Raw genomic sequence first — 18,719 nt, forward strand, 5'->3', positions numbered from 1 at the left:
TCAGGAAGCTGCAAGTGGTGAAAAATATTCCTGGCTCAATCTATAATGGGAAGACTTAATATGTTCACTATTTATAGCCAATTATATTAGCCGATATAAAATGCAATTGTTACAAAAAGGTATTCTGCACAAATTGTCTGTTAGAGCTTTTGATGCACTTGGTATATTAAGCTTCTTTACAAGGAGCTAAATCAATCATGATCCTCAAGATCAAGTATTTGAAAACATTTGACATCATTAGTGTCATTTATTATTGAAATGCTCCAGAAAATAATACATATACAATATCAAATGGAGGCTTAAACGCAATTTTTAAAAGTGATAAAGGGAAGGTCTGTACATGGAACGAAAACTTGCAACAGCCTTGGCAGTAGCAAAATTGTGTCTAAGAATCAGTGACATTTTATTCAAAGGAGTAGGTATTTCTTCCAAAATGTATTTACCATATCACCTCTTCCTAAATTAAGCTGCACCCAATTCATCTATAAGAAAACTTTTTTTGAAGAGAAAAATAAATGCTTTCTTCATTTCTGGAACGTGGGCATCACTGGCTTCATGAACATTTAATTCCCATCCATAATTGCCCTGGATGTTGAACTGCTCCAAGTCATTACGAATGCACAGACACCACAATGCTGTTAGGGAGGGAGCTCCAGGAGTTTGATTCCACAATAATGAAAGAAGAGTGATATAGTTCCAAGGTGGGATGGTGTGAGACTTAGGGCAATGTTGGAGGTGCTGGTGTTCTCCTGCATCTGCCATCCTTGTTGTTCTACGTGGTAGAGGTCACAGAATTCATCTAGTTGAATCCACTGAATTTTCTTAATAAATAATTCTCTCTCAATTGGGCAATTATGCACAATTTCAAGCAAAACCCTTCCTTAGTAACAAACTATCTCAATTTCACAACAAATGTTAAGCTAATTTGGCTTACACACCCTAATCATATCACTCATTTTATGAAGATTACAAATTTATTACAAAAGGCAACCAAAAACTGCACTGTTTGGAGACAATGATGTACAATTCTTCACTAATTGCACTGTCAATTGCTTATTTTTTTCTGATGTATACCTTGTTATATGTTGGAGGAATATTAATTAAATCACTCTTTAACTTCAACATTGACACAAAATAGATTTGAAAACATTTCCTTGTCAAATAACTACCTGTGGTCCATTCCAATTGCTGTCTTCTTGAACTGCTGCAGTCCTTGCAATGTAGGCACTGTATAGTGCTTTTAGGATATAACTGCTTTCAAGTGAATGCAAATAGAAGAATAACTTTAATGCATATACTGCTTTTCAAATTGCTGCACAACTTGAGTGTTTTAAAGCCAATATGGCATTTTCTAGTCATCACTGTTATCATGTAGGAAACACAGCAGATAGCCCTGACCAATTTTTCTCCCTCAAATCAAGATAACAAGAAAGTTTATTTGGACATTATCACATCACTATTTGCAGCAGTTTGAGTTGACATTAGCTGCATTTTAGATTTTACATCAATTATTTCATTGATTCTTCTCTCTATTCACTTTCTGCTGTCCTTGAAAAAAATTGGTTTCTCTGAAAATCAACATAGAACATCAACAACCTTTGCACAAGTAATCATTACTAAAAACCACATCAGATGCAAGGTGTATAGCAACCTTTTAATTGCACAGATTCAAGTTCTATCTTATAGATTTGTATGTTGGACTTCCATAAATGGGTTTTGAATCCAGTATCACAGTAACTGATATGATTGTAGCATCAGGATTGTACCAGTACAAGTTACTTTAGCACTCGCAGGAAACATACCAGTTCTATCTTTGTACTGCCCTCATCTTGAGGTGATTCAATCCTCATCTACCAAGTGGCATAAATCCTAAAGTAATGCTGCCAGAAATGGTGGTTTGCACGTTAATTTCTAGACTGCTGTCTCAAACATCACATTAGCTTTAGAGATGAGCCTTTGCTTTTCATTGGATAAATATATAGTCATATTTAACAATAAGATTATCCATGCATAAAGTTATGCATTGATCAACTTTTGTTTTGAAATGGCATTTTCAAATGGAATTCCAGGTTATTAAAAAAAACTTTAATAAGAAATAAACTAATAATTTCATCTAACAACCCACTACAGTACTGTATTTCATTTCTTTATACATTCTGAGCAATTATATTTCAAATCCACTGGCTCTTTTTAAGATCAGTTTGAGAGTAGTGACCACCAGATTTGTGGAGCAACGTATTTTAAATGAGTTACGTGCAACACAAGTCATTAGCTTATTCTAAAGAATGCTAAATAAAAAAAAAACTATAGCTACTTCTAAAGTGACTTCATTCTACCACAGAAGTTATTCTGCACCAACATATTAAAATCAGCCCCTGTAGGGAATAGTGAACAAATATGAACATGTGCAATACAAAAAATCTTTTATTACTTCAGAAGTCAGTTTGCAACCAGTACCTTTTAGTGGGAAAGGATGATTCAGTAGTTAGCTTTCCATTATAAAATCTGTATTACAAAAAAAATTGCAAATGCACAAGGAAAATTGTTCACATTTCTTTCCATGTGCCATTTAGGTTCATTGTTTCCATTTCTTCTCAGTTCCAGCTTCCCTATTAAGCACTGGAATAATTCTGCCAACTTATTCTTCTAATGACGGCTAGATGATAAACTTTTAGATTTTGACAATTTTTTTGTAGATGGACGCTGTTCAACAAGCTGTGGAGTGTCACGATCCATCGGATGCTGATCAGGATCTTGGGTTGAGGTAGATGCTGTTGCCTTCAATGTCTTTTTTATGTTCGCCACCTTAAAAATAAAAAGTCTCCGCCATCAAAATTTATGTTTTTCTTATTGTAGAACATGAAATCATGATACACAGCATTTACCTTTAAATATAAATTTATTAAATCCAATGAGTCTCCCATGCCAGCTACATATCTATTCATGCATGATTTTACACACATTGAAACATAGACTGTTACCTACTTGCTCCATCTCTTAGCAAATGTCACCTCCAAATCCCAATTATCTTCCCTTTGTTGTTCAACAAATTTTTAAATGTCTAACAATTATAACTGAAGATGTTTTGTTACAATGAAGCAACTATATTAGAAAAAAAAAAATCGTACAAATTTCTCCAAATCCTACTTTTATTTGGAACTTATGGAAGAGAAAATAGATTAGTATATCAGATTATTTTTGCCTAAGCTGCAACTACTGTTTCTTAGTATTGCCAGGTGATAGGTATCAAAATCTACACCTCAAGGAAAAATTGTTTGGTTTCAGAACTCAAATGGTAAAGAACAACAATTTGAAAGAAAGATTGAATGAAAAAAAAAGATTTGCAATTACATTGTGATTTTCCTGATCTTCGTGACGGTCCAAAACTCTACTATCCTAAGGATGGGAATAAAATATTGAATTGGAAGAATACATTTTTCAGCATGTGGAGAGGCAGTGGCAGAGTGGTAACTATATTAGCTATCCAGAACCCCAGGTTAAACATCCTGGGAAAATGGATTTGAATTGCACCATGGCAGATGGTAACATGTGAATTCAGTTTTTAAAAAGCATCTGGAATTAAAAGCTAGCCTAATAGCAATTCTTTATTTAAAGAGGTTCACAAATGCCCTTCAGGCAAGCAAATTTGCCATCCCTACCTGGTCTGGCCTACATGTGACTAGAACCACATCAATGCAGTTGAACTTTAGGTGCATGACTGTATATTAACAATTACAGACGGGCACCAAGTGCTGGTTTAACTCACATCTTGTTAATAAATTAAGAAATAAATCCAGCTCAACTGACCACCCACTTATGACATTCACTAATGTCATAGGAATTTACAACAAAAAACATGGAACTATTTTACTTAAAAGTATAGAAACTACTTCAATAAGATACAAGAGTTGCCGTCGTTGTGGGTATGTTCGCTGAGAAGTTGATTTGCAGATGTTTCATTCCGTCTGAGAGATCTTCAGTGCCTTGGAGCCTCCTTGAAGCGCTGCTATACTGTGTCTTCTTGAATTTAGTAGGTTCCATTCCTGCTGCTTCCGGTTGCCGGTTCAGATAGTTCATTTAGTGGCTGGTACATTGGGACTAGGTCTTGTCATCTGTGTGCATGGCTACTAGGGACAGCTGGTCGTGGCGTTTAGTGACTAGTTGGTGTTCGTGGATGTGGATTGCTAGTTGTCTGCTTGTTTGTCCTGTATAGTGTTTTGTGCAGTTTGAGCAAGGAATGTTGTGAATTATGTTAGTCTTGAACGTGATGGGTACAGGGTCTTTTGTTCTGGTGAGTTGTTGTCGGCGTGTGGCTGTCGGTTTATGGGCTGTCATGAATCAGAGTGGTCAGAGAAGTCTGGCTGTTAGTTCAGACATTTTTTATACAAGATTGTGTGGCTAGTGTATTAGGTTGCGGCATGACCTCATCACGTTGTTTCTCTGCTAAGCATCTGCGGATGAAGTCATGGGGATGTCCATTCTTGGTGAATACTCCATAGTGATCTTCTCTTCACATAGCCACAAACACAGCAACTGACATCCAGGCTACAAATCTTCATGCAAACCTTCAAGAGTTGGTGGTAGTGGTGAGTAAACACATATATTGTTCTGCATTGTGCACGGAGTGTTTTTCAATCTGATATCACCACTAATGAATTACTTTTGCAATGCAGTCACTTCCAAAAGGACTGACAAATATATGGTGCTGTCCACGACTAAGACATTTCAGTGTACCTTAAGGCAAGTTAGGTACCTTTGGAGTGAACCACTGTTACATTGTAAGACTTGAGAACGTGGCAAGGTCCCATATTCAGCAAATTTATAAATTACTAATTAAGCATTATAACATGTAAAGTTCAGATAATCGCAAACTCAAGTTAACTAAACATTACAAGAAATAATTTAAACTGTTGTGACAAAGCATTATTTTTAACACTAATACCATAAATGGTAACATTTGTTTCTTAAATTAAGTCCCAAAAGATGAGAAAAAAAGTGCTTGAAGATTTTTTTGACAGGATGAAAAATTTCTTCTTTCAAATGGAAGTCTTAATTAAAATTTTTCCTGTTAAAAATCAATGCCACATTCAAAATTAAACACTAACTCTTGCTACTGTACAGGAAAAAGGAACAATCGTTGATAGGGATAGATTAATTTATTGAATGAATAGGAATCTGCAAAGTTGAGTGAGACATTCCTTATTTGCAAAATTTGGTAAGTGATTAATCTGCTATTTAGCCTGTAGAGGAGACACTCCTTGGTAGTACACAGCATTATTTGAATCTCTCCACCAGCTTATTATGGGATTTTATAGAGGGTTTAGTGAAGGAGGTTAACTATGCATCATGCCTGCCTGGATAATATTACTTTCAGTGAAGCAGATGTCTAACCTGGTGACAAAAATGCAGTTAAGTTGTCAAAAAGTAATTCAACTCATTGACAAGCAATATTTCCCAATAATGGCAGATCAAGTGCCCTTGTTTACAGAGCAACTCTTATCTACTGTTAGTGCGTGTTGTTTCTTCAAATAGTTCAAAAGCAGTACTGCAAAGTTAGGTGGAATTAAAAAAAAAATCACTTCGGGTGGACAATACAAAACCAGATTTTAAAAAAGTGACAAATGAAAAATCTTTACACCAATGCTTTACAAATAACTTGATTGTTGAAAGGTATTTTCATATTTTAAGAGCTTTTTGTAATCTTACAGTTTGCAGATTTAAAGAAAACTTCCATCAGATTAAAATTTTACATAACCAATGGAAGCAGGATTGACATGTCAAGCATGTAGTTTTTACCCCCTGAACTCACTTCAGTTTCTACTTGCTGTTGTGTTTTTGTGTGGCCTTCTTTATACTGATTTACACGGAGCACTTGCTGCTCAATGCCCAGCAGAACCGCTTGACAACAATCACACCTGTCAAGAAACAGGACACCTGTTAGAATAGGATATTTGCATAAAGTGGTCATAGACAAATACATTCTAAAAAGATACTGAAGTTAATTCATGAATGTTTTTCCATAAAACTACAAAACAAAATGCAATTACAGTACAGCTGCATTTCAGAAAAGTTGTAACTTTCAGGTTTAAAGAAGTTGCACAATTAACAAAACGTACATTGATTGACAGATTATTTTTCCATTACAGTTCACCAAATATCATGAGCACAGTTCAGTGCACATCAAAAACGTCAATATGCTTATATTTTTGGAACATCCCTACTTTTCAGACAATAAACATTTAGTTCCAGTATCTATCACTTTTGTTAAGAACACACCTATCAGCTCATTTTTGTCAGGAGTGATTGGCATTTGCCAATGATACAAGATGATACAAATGCTGAACACATGCTTCAATTTAAAAAAAAACAATACATTACTCTTTCACTAGCATTAACATCAATTAATTACAGTAAAAACCTGAAATAACTGGAGTACTCAGAGGGAATAATCTATACAATAGGATTTCGAGGTAGCAAAAACAACATAAAATTAGCCCTTTCTATCTGACAATTCAGTTTAACAGGATCACATCTAATGGCCAAATATTTCTAAAAACTTACCTTCACATCAATATAGGTACGAAATCATATGAAAGCAAGTAGGTTTCCCATCAATATGCTGAGAGTCTGAAGATTTTTGTAATTGTCTCAAATTTTCCTTATACATTATTACTGTAAAGAAAAGTTCCACATCATAGAACAAAAAGTCAATTACCATTCCTGGAGAGTTTTTACAATGCTGCTGATGTCTTGCTTTTGGAGATCTCGGCCAATGCAAAAGTCAACTTCAAGAAGCTGATTTCGCTGATCAAGTTTGCCTTGTATTATATCAGTATAAATTGCTTCAATAATCAGGTCTTCCAATTCTCTGAGGTTTTTTATATCAAGGTCTTTCAGGAGCATGGAATATGGAATGCACTGCCAAGTTATAAAAGAAAGGTCATCAATTTCAGTGCAATGACAAAACAAAAACCTTTTTGATTCCTCATTATTGGAGATCTCAATGTAGATGGTTAAAATAAGACTTTTTTCTCTCAGTACAGAACTAAATAAACATAAAAATAAGTTGTAATGAAGGTATTCATTATTTTTAGTAAAATATTCCTAAAAATCTTACCAAGGTTGCAACTAATAGAACAAACATTTGGTTTCAACTTTTCGCTAATATTGACTATTAACATATATCGAGCTAATATGAAATTATTGTTCTCACACAACATAAATCTCAATATCATACATTCAGTGCAGCATTTCAAAACATTAGGATGTTCTCTTGATGTAAAGTTATAACCTCATAAGTCTCTTAAACACAATGGCGCTATCAGTTAAGTGATTCAATAGATGGTGACAAACCATCAAGCTATGAACATAGGAGAAAAGCCTCTCTGTCCACTTTAACAATAACATTGGATAATAGATTATCAAATATTTTGTTTATCTAGTAAAACCTTTCCTTCTGGTTAGGTTATTTTGCCTACAATACTCAAATTAGTATTAACTTTCAAAGCAATGAGACTATGGGAAAACTGCAGTAATAGTACAAGCTGGCAGAAGTAAGAAATTCAGTTTAGTAAGAAAAACGAATGTTGATTAAAAAAAAAAACAGCATGAAAGGTTTAGATTTCTATATAAAGCGTCTGAACTTCGGAATTTACAGGTTTTAAAATAAAAACTACAAAGCATGTTACTCTGAGGGAACAGAATACATTATAGACAGCCATCTCAAGTATCAAACATGCCTGTGTCAAGCACATATTGGTTAGATGTTAATATTCCAACTAAAACATAGTGTTTCACAACAAAATGTGCTTAAGTCCTTACACTTTTGCCATCAACCACTCAGTGGGGTCAAAATTAATTGCCAATTCAGAGTAGATTTTTTTGTGCATTCAGCCAGAATCTTTTGGATTTGGATTTAAACCAGCCAACCTATTTCATAAAGAGACAAGACAGACAGAAAACAGGGAGGGTTTAAGTTTGAACTGTACTCAATCTTATATTCTAGAGGTGAAAAGGGAATGATACACCCCACAACGTCACCTAGTTCCTGGAACAGTCTCACATTTAATAAAATAAGATAGTACATATGAGAGAGAAGACAGAAAGAAAAATCCAAGAAAGTATTTGCTGTCAATTAAATATCTGCATATAAAAAGGCTTGAAGGTCATTCTGCGGCATCTCTCAATAGATCCAAGATCTCTCAAATAACACTAAAACTGGTGAAGGGATAATTTCAAATAATACTGCACTCTAAGATTGGCATTCAATTTCCATCACGTTCACATTCACTTTTACATTGGACTTATAGGAACAATATCGTTGCTGAGGAATTTAAATAAAGAAAAACTAAATTAATACCTATGTACGTACAGAAGTGTAATTGCCACTTACAAAAAAATGCTGGCTACAAAAATTGAATCAGAACACAAAAATATCACTACATGGCAATGCGTCCTGGACACCTAGCATGTACACACAAACAAAATCTTAAGTACCTTCATTCTTGCCGCCAAGCTTACTATGGTGAGATGTTTCAGCTTGTTCTTCTGAGCTAATGTTAATTCGGGTAGACTTCCCTTATTTGCTAAACAACAGAAAATATGTAATTCTAGAAAGAACCTTTAGAGTTAATTAAAGCAAGAATTATACACAGCTCAAATTTGCTAAGTGCACAACCAATATGCCAAAAAAGGTTATATTTGGATTATGCCTTCATTAATTTCCCCCAAGTCTATTTAACTCTTCAAATCAATTTAAGCATTAGCATTTATTTTGTTTTAAAAATAACAGTTTGTTATCATTAGATAACGTTTGACGGTGCATTTATGTCTAATATATGAAATGAACACAGGAAAGACAACTGAGGAGCATTTATGTTAAAGCAGTAACTTGTCACATCAAAGTAAACATGAAGGGGCAACCAGATTTCCATCCTTGGTTCAGGTATCCTTTATATAAATGTGACCTGTAAGATTTGAGAGCATTTGGTTTTTGCACAAATGTCAAGTTTGTGTGGAAGTGTCAATTAAATTCTTATGCATGAGTGAGTTCACCAGTGCCTTCTCATAACTGAAACAGATAATCACGCACAATAGGCGACAAATTAAAGTTAAGCAGTTTGCAAAAAGTACCTCACTTAGGAAATTAGATTCACAATACGGTGCAGTTGTAACTGCTCGTCCTTACTGGCATGAAATAGCAATTTCAAAGTATTGAGTGTCATTTGCAGTTAGAAGATATAGATTACAAAGAATATCCAATAATGTATTTTTTTGTGCAAATCAAGTCAAAAGGAAACAAACCTGCATTTAAATTTCAGCATATGATAGCCTCATGATTCTAGTACTGACTACATTGCCAAAGATTGAGTAATGGGCTGTGGTGTAACTCTTATTCTATTGTATGCACATGACCCATTGTCCTTGGGGCTACCATGTATGTTACATTCAGAGAAGTTTACTTTAGATGATTTATAATTTTGAATTCCAAAAAGGTTTTCAATGCAGGTATGCACACAAATTCAGCTAGCCATAAACCACTCTTTTTGAGTGATCTCATTTTATACAGTTGTGCTGATATAAGGAAATGGACAAGGCATGAAATAGTTATTAAATCAAGTGGCTTAGAAGTGAACTAGTAACAGTGATATGGCCATTAATTTAAAGTATATTGCAATCGCATTGGTTTGTTTTCATGCATTTCAAATTCTTTGGATTAAGACCTCGGAATTTGAACTAACATTGTCTTTCTTTTTTTCCAGAAAGCCAGCAACTTCTATAAGCCAGCATAGCTTCTGTCCTAAAGCTACCAGATTTATTTCAATGCGCCTGTAAATTTGAAATTAACAAAGCAAGCAAAGTATGACTTTAAAGCGGATATTTGAAGGCTGATCATTTTTGCATTTATGTCAAGTGGATATCATTGACAAGGCCCAATTTTTTTGTCTGTTAATTGAGGTGGTGGTGAGAAGCAGCCACCATGAAGCAGTTTGTGGGGTGCAGATACAAGCACAGTGCTGTTGGATAAAAATCAGAGGATGATGCAAGAACATTGATATATTTCCAGTTCAGGATGGTTGAGAGGAGCTTGCATGTGGCGATGCTCTTGTGCATTTGATTTCTTTTTTCCTCTAAAGTAGCAGAGATCAGAGTTTCGGAAGGTGCTGTTGAAGCAGCCTTGGTCAGTTATGGCAAAGCATACTGTACACGCTACACACCAATGATCCCTTAAACTTTCTTTCTGCATGTACAATTTGCTCATGCAAAAGTTTGTCAGGCAGGGCCACTGCTTCTGCCTGACTAATTCAGTTTAGGAGGTTACATTGGCACGAGGTGGTGGACAGACCGAATGTTCAAAATGGCAGTTAGAGTGTCAATAGAAACAGAGGAAATTGGAGCAATGACTAGGCCTGCTCTGCAATTCATTATGACTATGGTTGATCATCCAACTCTAGAATGCGTTCCTGCGTTCCCCCCTTAACATTTGATCCCTTCAGCTCCAAGTACTGTATCCAACTGCTTCATGAAATCATACAATGTTTTGACCTGGAGTACCTTCCAAGATAGCAAACTCCATACGTTCACCACTTTCTCAGTAAAGAAATTTCTCATTGCACCCCTAAAATGGTTTACCCTGTATCCTTAAACTCTGTCTGCCACTACGGACATCCTTCCTGCATCTACCCTGTCTTTTCGTGTTAGAATTTTATAGGTTTCCATGAGATTCCACCCACACCTGAAAATGCAGATATTACATTTAGTTCTCTTCTTCAAATCATTAATATATATTGTTTAATACAGATTAAACAAACCGACTGCTTTGCCCTAAATGATACTGAGCTTATTTCAGCCAAAGTCATCCAAGCAACTGGACAGTATTCCATTATGCTTCTCACTTGAAGCTTATAGGTGGTGGGAAAATATCATGAAGTCATTAGGTAAATGAACCCTTGTGAAATACATTGCTGTTATAACCACAGTATTTATTCGGCAACTCCAATAATGTCTGGTCAGTAGTGGCCCTCATGAGGTTGATGAGAATTACAGCAATGACACAGTAATTGAATATCAATGCAGATGGTTAAATCTCTTATTGGAGATAACCTAAATATAGCTAGTTACCTATCAGCCCAAGTTTGAATGCTGTCCTGGTCTTGTAATTAAAGTTGATCCTACCTGCAATCTCAATGTCTTGATGCTTCACGTCCACTTAATTACATTTGCAATAAACTTTGTATGAATGAGAAAGACATCAAGTACAATTTCATTTCTAACATTTTTGTTAATTCATAACAATTTCTCTCTCCCTCCCAGTGGGCGTACACAGGTGCATGGCAATTTGTGGATAGTTAAACAAGTTCAAGCAGCAGACAATACACCAGCCCATAAGATTTGCAGAACGAACTTCATTCATTTCCTTTCATTGCTACCACAGGGAAACAGGGTCCAGGATCCAATTACTACACCCCAGCGGTATGGAGCAGTGCATTTCAAACATATGACCCCATTTTGATACCTGAAAACTGTTGCAACCCTTCCATAAGGACATAGCTTGATGATGTTTGGTTGAATGGGGAGGTTGAGGGAACAGGAGAAATTTCACTAATAACAACTTCCTGCCGACTTCTGTTACATCTTCACCTGATGGAATGGTTGGAGGGAGCTTGCAGATTCCTCGAATTCTAGAGAAGTGTGCAAAGCAGTAAGAGTACTGGCAAGATTTTTTTTCATATTTGAGAATAAAAATTAAGTCAATCTGACAGCATACATAATCACAAATTCTTGGTTTGTGTTACTTCAACCTTTGTTCATTAGCACTTCAATAGAGGAGTATTTGTTCAAATGTCACTGGTTTCTTCAAATCATTTTCAACCAAATGACAAATTACATCTTCAGTACTTAGTGAAGGGTCACATGCAGGTGATCCTTCATTTTTTGAAGCACATAAATCTCAAGTTTAGTGCTGCTGCATGGTAATCATGAAGTTTATGTGTGTGAACTGTATATGTGGGTTATGTTATGTACTTTTAAACTTCTTGAAGGCTGTGTAGAGTTCATCTGTGTAGAGAACGAATACATATTAGAGGAATAACATTCATGGCGAAACAAATATTAGAAATAATAACTACAATTAGTACTATTAGCATCTTGTTACTTGGTTATTGTACACTAATGTTTGGATTGCTTAAACTATTGCTGAAAGCATCGCAAGCAGGTAGGATACTCACCAAATACAAAAATTTCACTTCAGCCAGTCATTCATGAAGGTGCTCCAAACAAAAGACTTTTGGGAGGCATCCATTGCTCAGAAAGTTTGAAAATTCTTGTAGTATATTCCAATTGAATTAATTTTAGTAGATTCACTACAGTACAGGATACTACCAAGTTTGAAGAGAGTGAATGGATAACTACATGTTGTTGCTTTCTGAATTACAAGGAAACATCAAGTCAGTTTTAAAAGGAGAAATGAAAAGATCTTTAATTCTGAAAATAAAGTAAAGACAAAGGCTTCAATTTTAAGACCGGAAAACATATAGAAGGGAAAGAAAGATGCTGAAAAAAGAGGAGAAAAAAAAAGAAGAAGAAAACAGGACAGACAAAATAGAAGTAGTGAAACAATATCTAATATCTATTAGGAACATCAGAAAATGAGATCTTTGAAACTAGACTGATCTTGACCTCAACCCTATTTGATAGGTTTTCTCAAACGTAATCCGGCCATTTTTGTCTTTACAATTTTAATTGCCTCAACATCAAACAGCATTTTGCAGAAATAAAAAGTTTACATTTTCGCTAATGCTTTTGCATTAAAAAAGTCAATATACATTTTAATTAAGAATGACCTAATTCTGATTTTAAAACTGTGCTCCTTTATTCTGAATAGTTTCCCCAATCCCCCACATCAGAAGGCAAGTATATATTTTCTTTAGACATTCTTCCATTGGTGTAGCTACTGGTTTTCCAGGGTTTAATCAGCCACAATTTTTAACCATTTAAAAGATGACAACTCACTTATCAGTTGGTTGATTGCTAGCCCCATAGCTTATCACAGTAATCCCCAAGCACACTTGAAACTTCTGTCAATTCAAATCTGCCAAGACCTAAACCACACCCAAGTTTACACATTCACACTAAAATTGTGCCATAGTTTCTCAGAAGTTATTTTAAGGAATCATTTTTTTAAAAAAAACAACACACCTCAATTGGATCAAACTATAACCTAAAGCAAAAGAATATAAACCAAATTTATGAAAGCAGTCTTCACAATTTATGCTCTTTAAATCCCAGCATTATTCATGTAAATCAGACCTGCACACTCTCCAAGGCTACTGTTGCTTTTGAGGTGTGGTGTCCAAAACTGAGCAGTTTGACTGAAGGCTCTACACAACTGAAACCCCGAATTTTTAGCATCAGATAAACTTTTGCATTTTATGTACTTCTAGTTGCATCCAAGCCATTGACATACATGTTGAAAAGCTGAGGCCAAACATACTGGGGAACATCACCTGTCAGATCCCACAAAGCAAAAATGTATGCTTCCTTAAATCTCTGTGCTCCCCAATTTCCATACGTTGTGCATGGTTACCTCCAATAACATAAAGTTTGATTTTGTGTTAGAAACCGGTACAGAATCTTGAACACCACCTCAATGTTCAGGTACAGATCAGCATAGACACCAACCCATTATTCCTCCCCTTAATCATATTAGCAAGATCCTTAGAAAATATGAACTAGATTCGTTATACTAGGCTTTACTCTTCACAAATGCACACGGACAGACTTCGAGCAGCCATCCTGCCACAGATTTCAGTCACATCTCTACCTGTAGTTGCCTGGTTTCTTACTTTTTTTTCCCCTCAATTAATTTAGCTCACAAGCATCTTTAAAGGTGATTAAAAGTCCCAAGGCACTGCAGTGTTATCAGTCAAAATCTGATACCAAGCAACCTAAGGATTATGAATGAGGGGTTACCAAAAGCTTGGTCAAAAAGATAGGTTTTAAAAGGAGTGCCTTAAAAAGAAATGGGAAAGGGAGACATTAGAGGCTTAAAAGGAGGGAATTTCAGAGCTTAGTATGTAAACAACTGAAAGCACGGCCAACAATGGTGGAGGAAAGGAAATAAGAGATGTACAACAGGCCAAAATTGGAGGAACGCAGAGCCCAGGGAGACTTGGAGAACCAGTGAAGATTAAAGGTGGGGAAGAGAAAAGGCATATGAATTTTAAAACGGAGGCCTTGAGAACTCATTTAATGTCAATAAGCAAGGCATTTGATAGAAGTTAGGAAATGTGCAGGAGAGATTTGGCTGAATTCAAGCTAATGGAGAGTATATGATGAGATGACTGTGAGGGAGCATTGAAATAGGTAGTAAACCACGGGCTGATAATGCAATTTTCCAATTCAACAGTAATTTAAAAACCTAGAGAGCAATTTCTTTATAGCCCATCAAACTATGTACGATGCTAATAAAGTTTACTCAAGTATGGGAATAATATTCAACCCTTGTACAGATTTGGGCAACACTAGCTTTATACAAAAAATTACCTTAGTAAGCAAGGTTCAAAGAGAGGAAACAATTTTCTTGAAGCAGGAGATAAGGGAATGCTGTTGAAATTTGAGGGGTTAACAGGATCATAGACAATACAGCAGGTAGACAAAAGGTTAACCTAATAAAAAATTCAGCCTGCTATTTTCGAAGGGTATATTTTCTCACTTTGTGAATAAACTGCAATTATTCAAGTTGTATGTTGAATAGCTGCCTTCACATAGTCAGCAGCAGGTTTGGATTATGTTAATCCAAGGTTTAACATGAGTATTTCAGTTACAAATGAGACATCAAGTATCTGGACATCTGCAAAATAAGATACTTTATTCTCATAGAAATGTAAATTAAACATTTTCTTGCTGGAACAGAATTATACGATGCAATGTTCAGCTTAGGTATTATCCTTCTGAAGAGTTACCAATATTTATCTCCACAGATGCCAGCGGGATTTCTATTTACAAAAAACAAAAAGTTCATATTGTAGTAACTTTGGTTTCACAAGTATAACCACTTTCTTATACGTAAAGTTAAATAAGGATATGTTCACTGTTTGACAAAAACAAATCTTTACTATACAGTTACTATGAGATGAATTAGTTATGCATGGGGTATCTAGGTGCAGCTCAATTCTTTGCAGATCGGCAACTCATGTTTCAATATCCATTTATTACTTAAAGCTGAGTATTGCTGGAGAAATCCAGATTGCTACAGCTGCACATTTCCTCTAAACACACTGTCTATTCTAGTCTTCCAAAGTTTTGATCTAAAATAAATGTTATCATATTCAAAAGAAACTAAAGAGGCAGAAAATAAATTAATACCATAAGAAAAAAATAAAAGTAATTTTGAAATGATCATATATAATGCTAGAGTAAAAACGTGAAAAGTATCTGCTTGAAATCAGAAATAAAACAGAAAGTGTTTGAAATCCTCAATAGATCAGGCAGCATCTATGGAAAAGGAAAGAGTTAGCATTTCAGGTTAACATGCTTTCCTTAGAAATGGAAGTTAAAAGGGTTTGAAACCTTAACTTTCTTTCTTCACACAACAAATACCAAACCTGCAGAATATTTTCAGACTTTTCTATTTTCACAGCATTTGCGGATTTAAGACAAAGTAGGTTAAATTAATTCTATCAAAGTACCAACGTTATTAGTAAAGATATTTTAGGAGAATTTAGCAAGTAGAAATATAAAAAACTGAACACAAATGCAGGCAGTTCCCCTATAGCACAGTAGTTGAATTCCTGTGCAATGCCGACGTTTTAGAAAATCGCATAATAGAAATAATTGGGCCTATGAGAACAATAGGGTTGGGGCGAACCACCAAAAATATTGAAACAAAAATAGTTAGCCTAACTCAAAAGATAGCACAGTCTAAAGTAAATGTTGAAATCATATTTCAGTGAAATAATATAGTAAATTTAACACTAAGTTTCTGAATTAAATAATGTTCCATCTGAAATTTGTTGGCACTGGCCCGGCTGCTGAATTTAATGCTATTTAAATCCTATCATGGCTTCTAACTTTCAATTCCAGCTAAGAAGTCACTTCATAATGCAGACAAAGTCATTCAAACAATGGGATTTCTCCCCAAACTTACTACCAAAACATTTCCAATAAAGAAGAAAAGCAGAAAGTTCTCTTTTGGAGAGAGTAAAATCTCTTTTTGATGGTGTTGCTAAAGAGCAGGGATGCTCTGAATGACTGGAAGTTTAGTTGGGTCTTGGGTTTCAGACAGAATGAGGGGCCGAGACTCTCAGATCCTCCCCTCCTCTTCAAACGGAGACTGAAAGACCTTACATCAGGCATAACTTGGGGATGGGTGGGTAAGAAGAGGAGACATGAGGTCACCAATGGTCCGTTCTTATTTTAACATCCCCACCTTCCACACATGTACACCCTCTCCTGTAAAGTCACAGTGTTGAAACTTCAGACAGCCAGCAATTGAGCCTCTGCTTAACAAAAAGACCCTGCTTACTCTCCACCACTCGGTGGACATCACTGCATTTGCACCTTTTTTCACTCCCTCTCTCTCCTAAAGCTCCTCCCCCCAACCACCTTTCCATGCATGATCTCAGGAAGCATTCCAGCAAATTTTTCCAATGTTCACTTCCTCAGAGAGCAGTGGAAGTTGATCTTGGATGGGGCTCTTTGTCAAGTTGGCATAGTGATTTCATATTAGCCATCTGCTACAACATGGTTTTCTATGCAGTTTTCTGTACTGAGATTTGGTATAACGCGAGATTGCAGAGGACACCAACTGTCACGATATACAAAACGACCTGTACTGCATGCAGTGATGCAACAACTTACCTGCCAAAGGCAAAAAGGCGTTCATAAGACTTTCCTGCAGTAGTGCTATCTAACCCAATGGTTAACCAAGACAAACAATGGGTCAATCTAATAACTCAAAATTAGGCACCTGGATCATCATAAGCAAGATACGCAAGTAAGGTAGAAGACTGTTTAGTCATAAGAGTCTGTTTCCATGCTTGCATCTGACTCTTCGGTCCAACTCGTCCATGCCAACCAGATACCCCAAATTAATCTAATTCCATATGCTAACACTTGGCCCATATCCTTCTAAACCCTTCCTATTCATATACCCATTCAGATGCCTTTTCAATGTTGTAATTGTACCAGCCTCCACCACTTCCTGTGGTATCTCATTCCATACACCCACACACCTCTGAAAAAGTTGTTCCTTAGGTCCCATTTAAATTTTTCCCTTCTCACCCAAAACATAGTTCTGGGCTCCCCCATCCCAGGAAAAAAATCTATTAGCCCTATCCATGCCTCTCATGATTGTATAAACTTCTAAGATCATCCTTCAGACTCCGATACTCCAGGGAAAACAGCCCCAGCCAATTCAGCCTCTCCCTAGACCTTCAAGCTTGCTTTGCCATTCATTTAGATAATGATTAACCTATATGTTGATTACATTTACTCAGTTTGACTCTGCATGTCTCCATATCTTTACCCAAGAAAATATGGTTAATCCCAATTTTGATAATTTCAATTGATCTAGCCATAGTTTTTTTGATGTTTTTGTGGTGGGCAGATGGAAGAGGAGAGCAAAACGGAGTTCCAGATTTACACTATTCTTTGGTAATGGATAGCTTCTGGATCATTGAGCTAACTTTTCTTAAAGATTGTCCCTCAGTTTTTCAGTTGAACCATACAGGCACACGATTGGGTGATACTTTTCTCACTGTCCAGTTCCATCTTGCAGAAAATGAATTTTACTTCAATGGGTAGAATAAAAAAAAGTATGCCAGCAGCATTACCCAGTGGAGCACAGAATGAGTTACCAATCTGGTCAAGGTTACCTGCATCAAAAAGCAGCAGTCACAGTCCCACAATGCCAACAATACAAGAATAGAGCCCTAACCATCACGGAATCAGAAGAACATCTGTTGCTCTACAATAACCAGTCAAGAATAGTAATGGAAAATCATCCACCTGTCAAAAACATTCCAACCCTCAGCCACAGTGAAAGAACATTGGTGCGAAAGATACAGCAAGGAACTTTAGTCAAGAGTTCCAAGCAAATAATCCTACATTATGTTCCATTCCCATTGTCTCACTCTCGAAAGCTATAGATATAGTTCAGCCTGTTTGGTTTATTTTATTTGTGAGAAAAAAAGTGGCCAAGTTGACTAATATCAAAACTATGGGCTCAAATTATATCTACTAGTGTTGAAGATCTGTACACCAGACAAAGCTGCATAGTAGTCAACGTGGTCACATGGAAAAACTTGGAAAACTTGCTATATCTTACCAAATATGCCTCATTAACAACTTACATTGCTCCTATGGCATACCTCAGGTCCAATCCAGTCTCAGCCTCCCACTCGACATCCTTGAAACAAGCTACCACTCAACTGATACTCAAAGACTGGCATCCCTTGCATCATGCAATCTTTAAAAAGGCCACAGTGAACCAGCACTCTAAAGCTGCCCTGCTTGCTCATGGATTCTGAGCATATCGGAGAGAGGAGGATCGTACCATGATGCAACACTGACCACAGGTCCCAGGACAGACGAGTGTCATGCTCTTGTCAGGGGACCAGCAGAGGCGGCTATACCAAAAGATGTCGGCAGTCTGGTCTGAGATTACCACTCAGGTCTGTACCACAGTCCAAGAGAATGGTAATTTCTGCTTCTGCACT

General features: G+C 36.2%; 1 protein-coding gene across 4 annotated transcripts in view; it reads right to left on the reverse strand.

Moving 5' to 3' along the window:
• Positions 1-2,406: 2,406 nt before the first annotated feature.
• cops7a (COP9 constitutive photomorphogenic homolog subunit 7A) overlaps positions 2,407-18,719 on the reverse strand; it is a 31,863-nt gene continuing 15,550 nt past the window's right edge. For 2 of the 4 annotated variants that reach the window (XM_043702290.1, XM_043702291.1), the window contains exons 4-7: positions 8,497-8,585; positions 6,716-6,918; positions 5,810-5,915; positions 2,407-2,805 (exon numbers count right to left, since the gene is read on the reverse strand). In XM_043702290.1, the coding sequence (XP_043558225.1) occupies positions 2,647-2,805; positions 5,810-5,915; positions 6,716-6,918; positions 8,497-8,585 (557 nt within the window). In that variant the 3' untranslated portion in view covers positions 2,407-2,646. Of the gene's footprint in view, positions 2,806-5,809; positions 5,916-6,715; positions 6,919-8,496; positions 8,586-11,515; positions 12,212-18,719 lie in introns of those variants that run through there. The other 2 variants (XM_043702293.1, XM_043702292.1) reach the window with 2 other exon arrangements.

The sequence above is a fragment of the Chiloscyllium plagiosum genome, chromosome 13 (assembly GCF_004010195.1).
Source record: "Chiloscyllium plagiosum isolate BGI_BamShark_2017 chromosome 13, ASM401019v2, whole genome shotgun sequence".
Taxonomy (NCBI): domain Eukaryota; kingdom Metazoa; phylum Chordata; class Chondrichthyes; order Orectolobiformes; family Hemiscylliidae; genus Chiloscyllium; species Chiloscyllium plagiosum.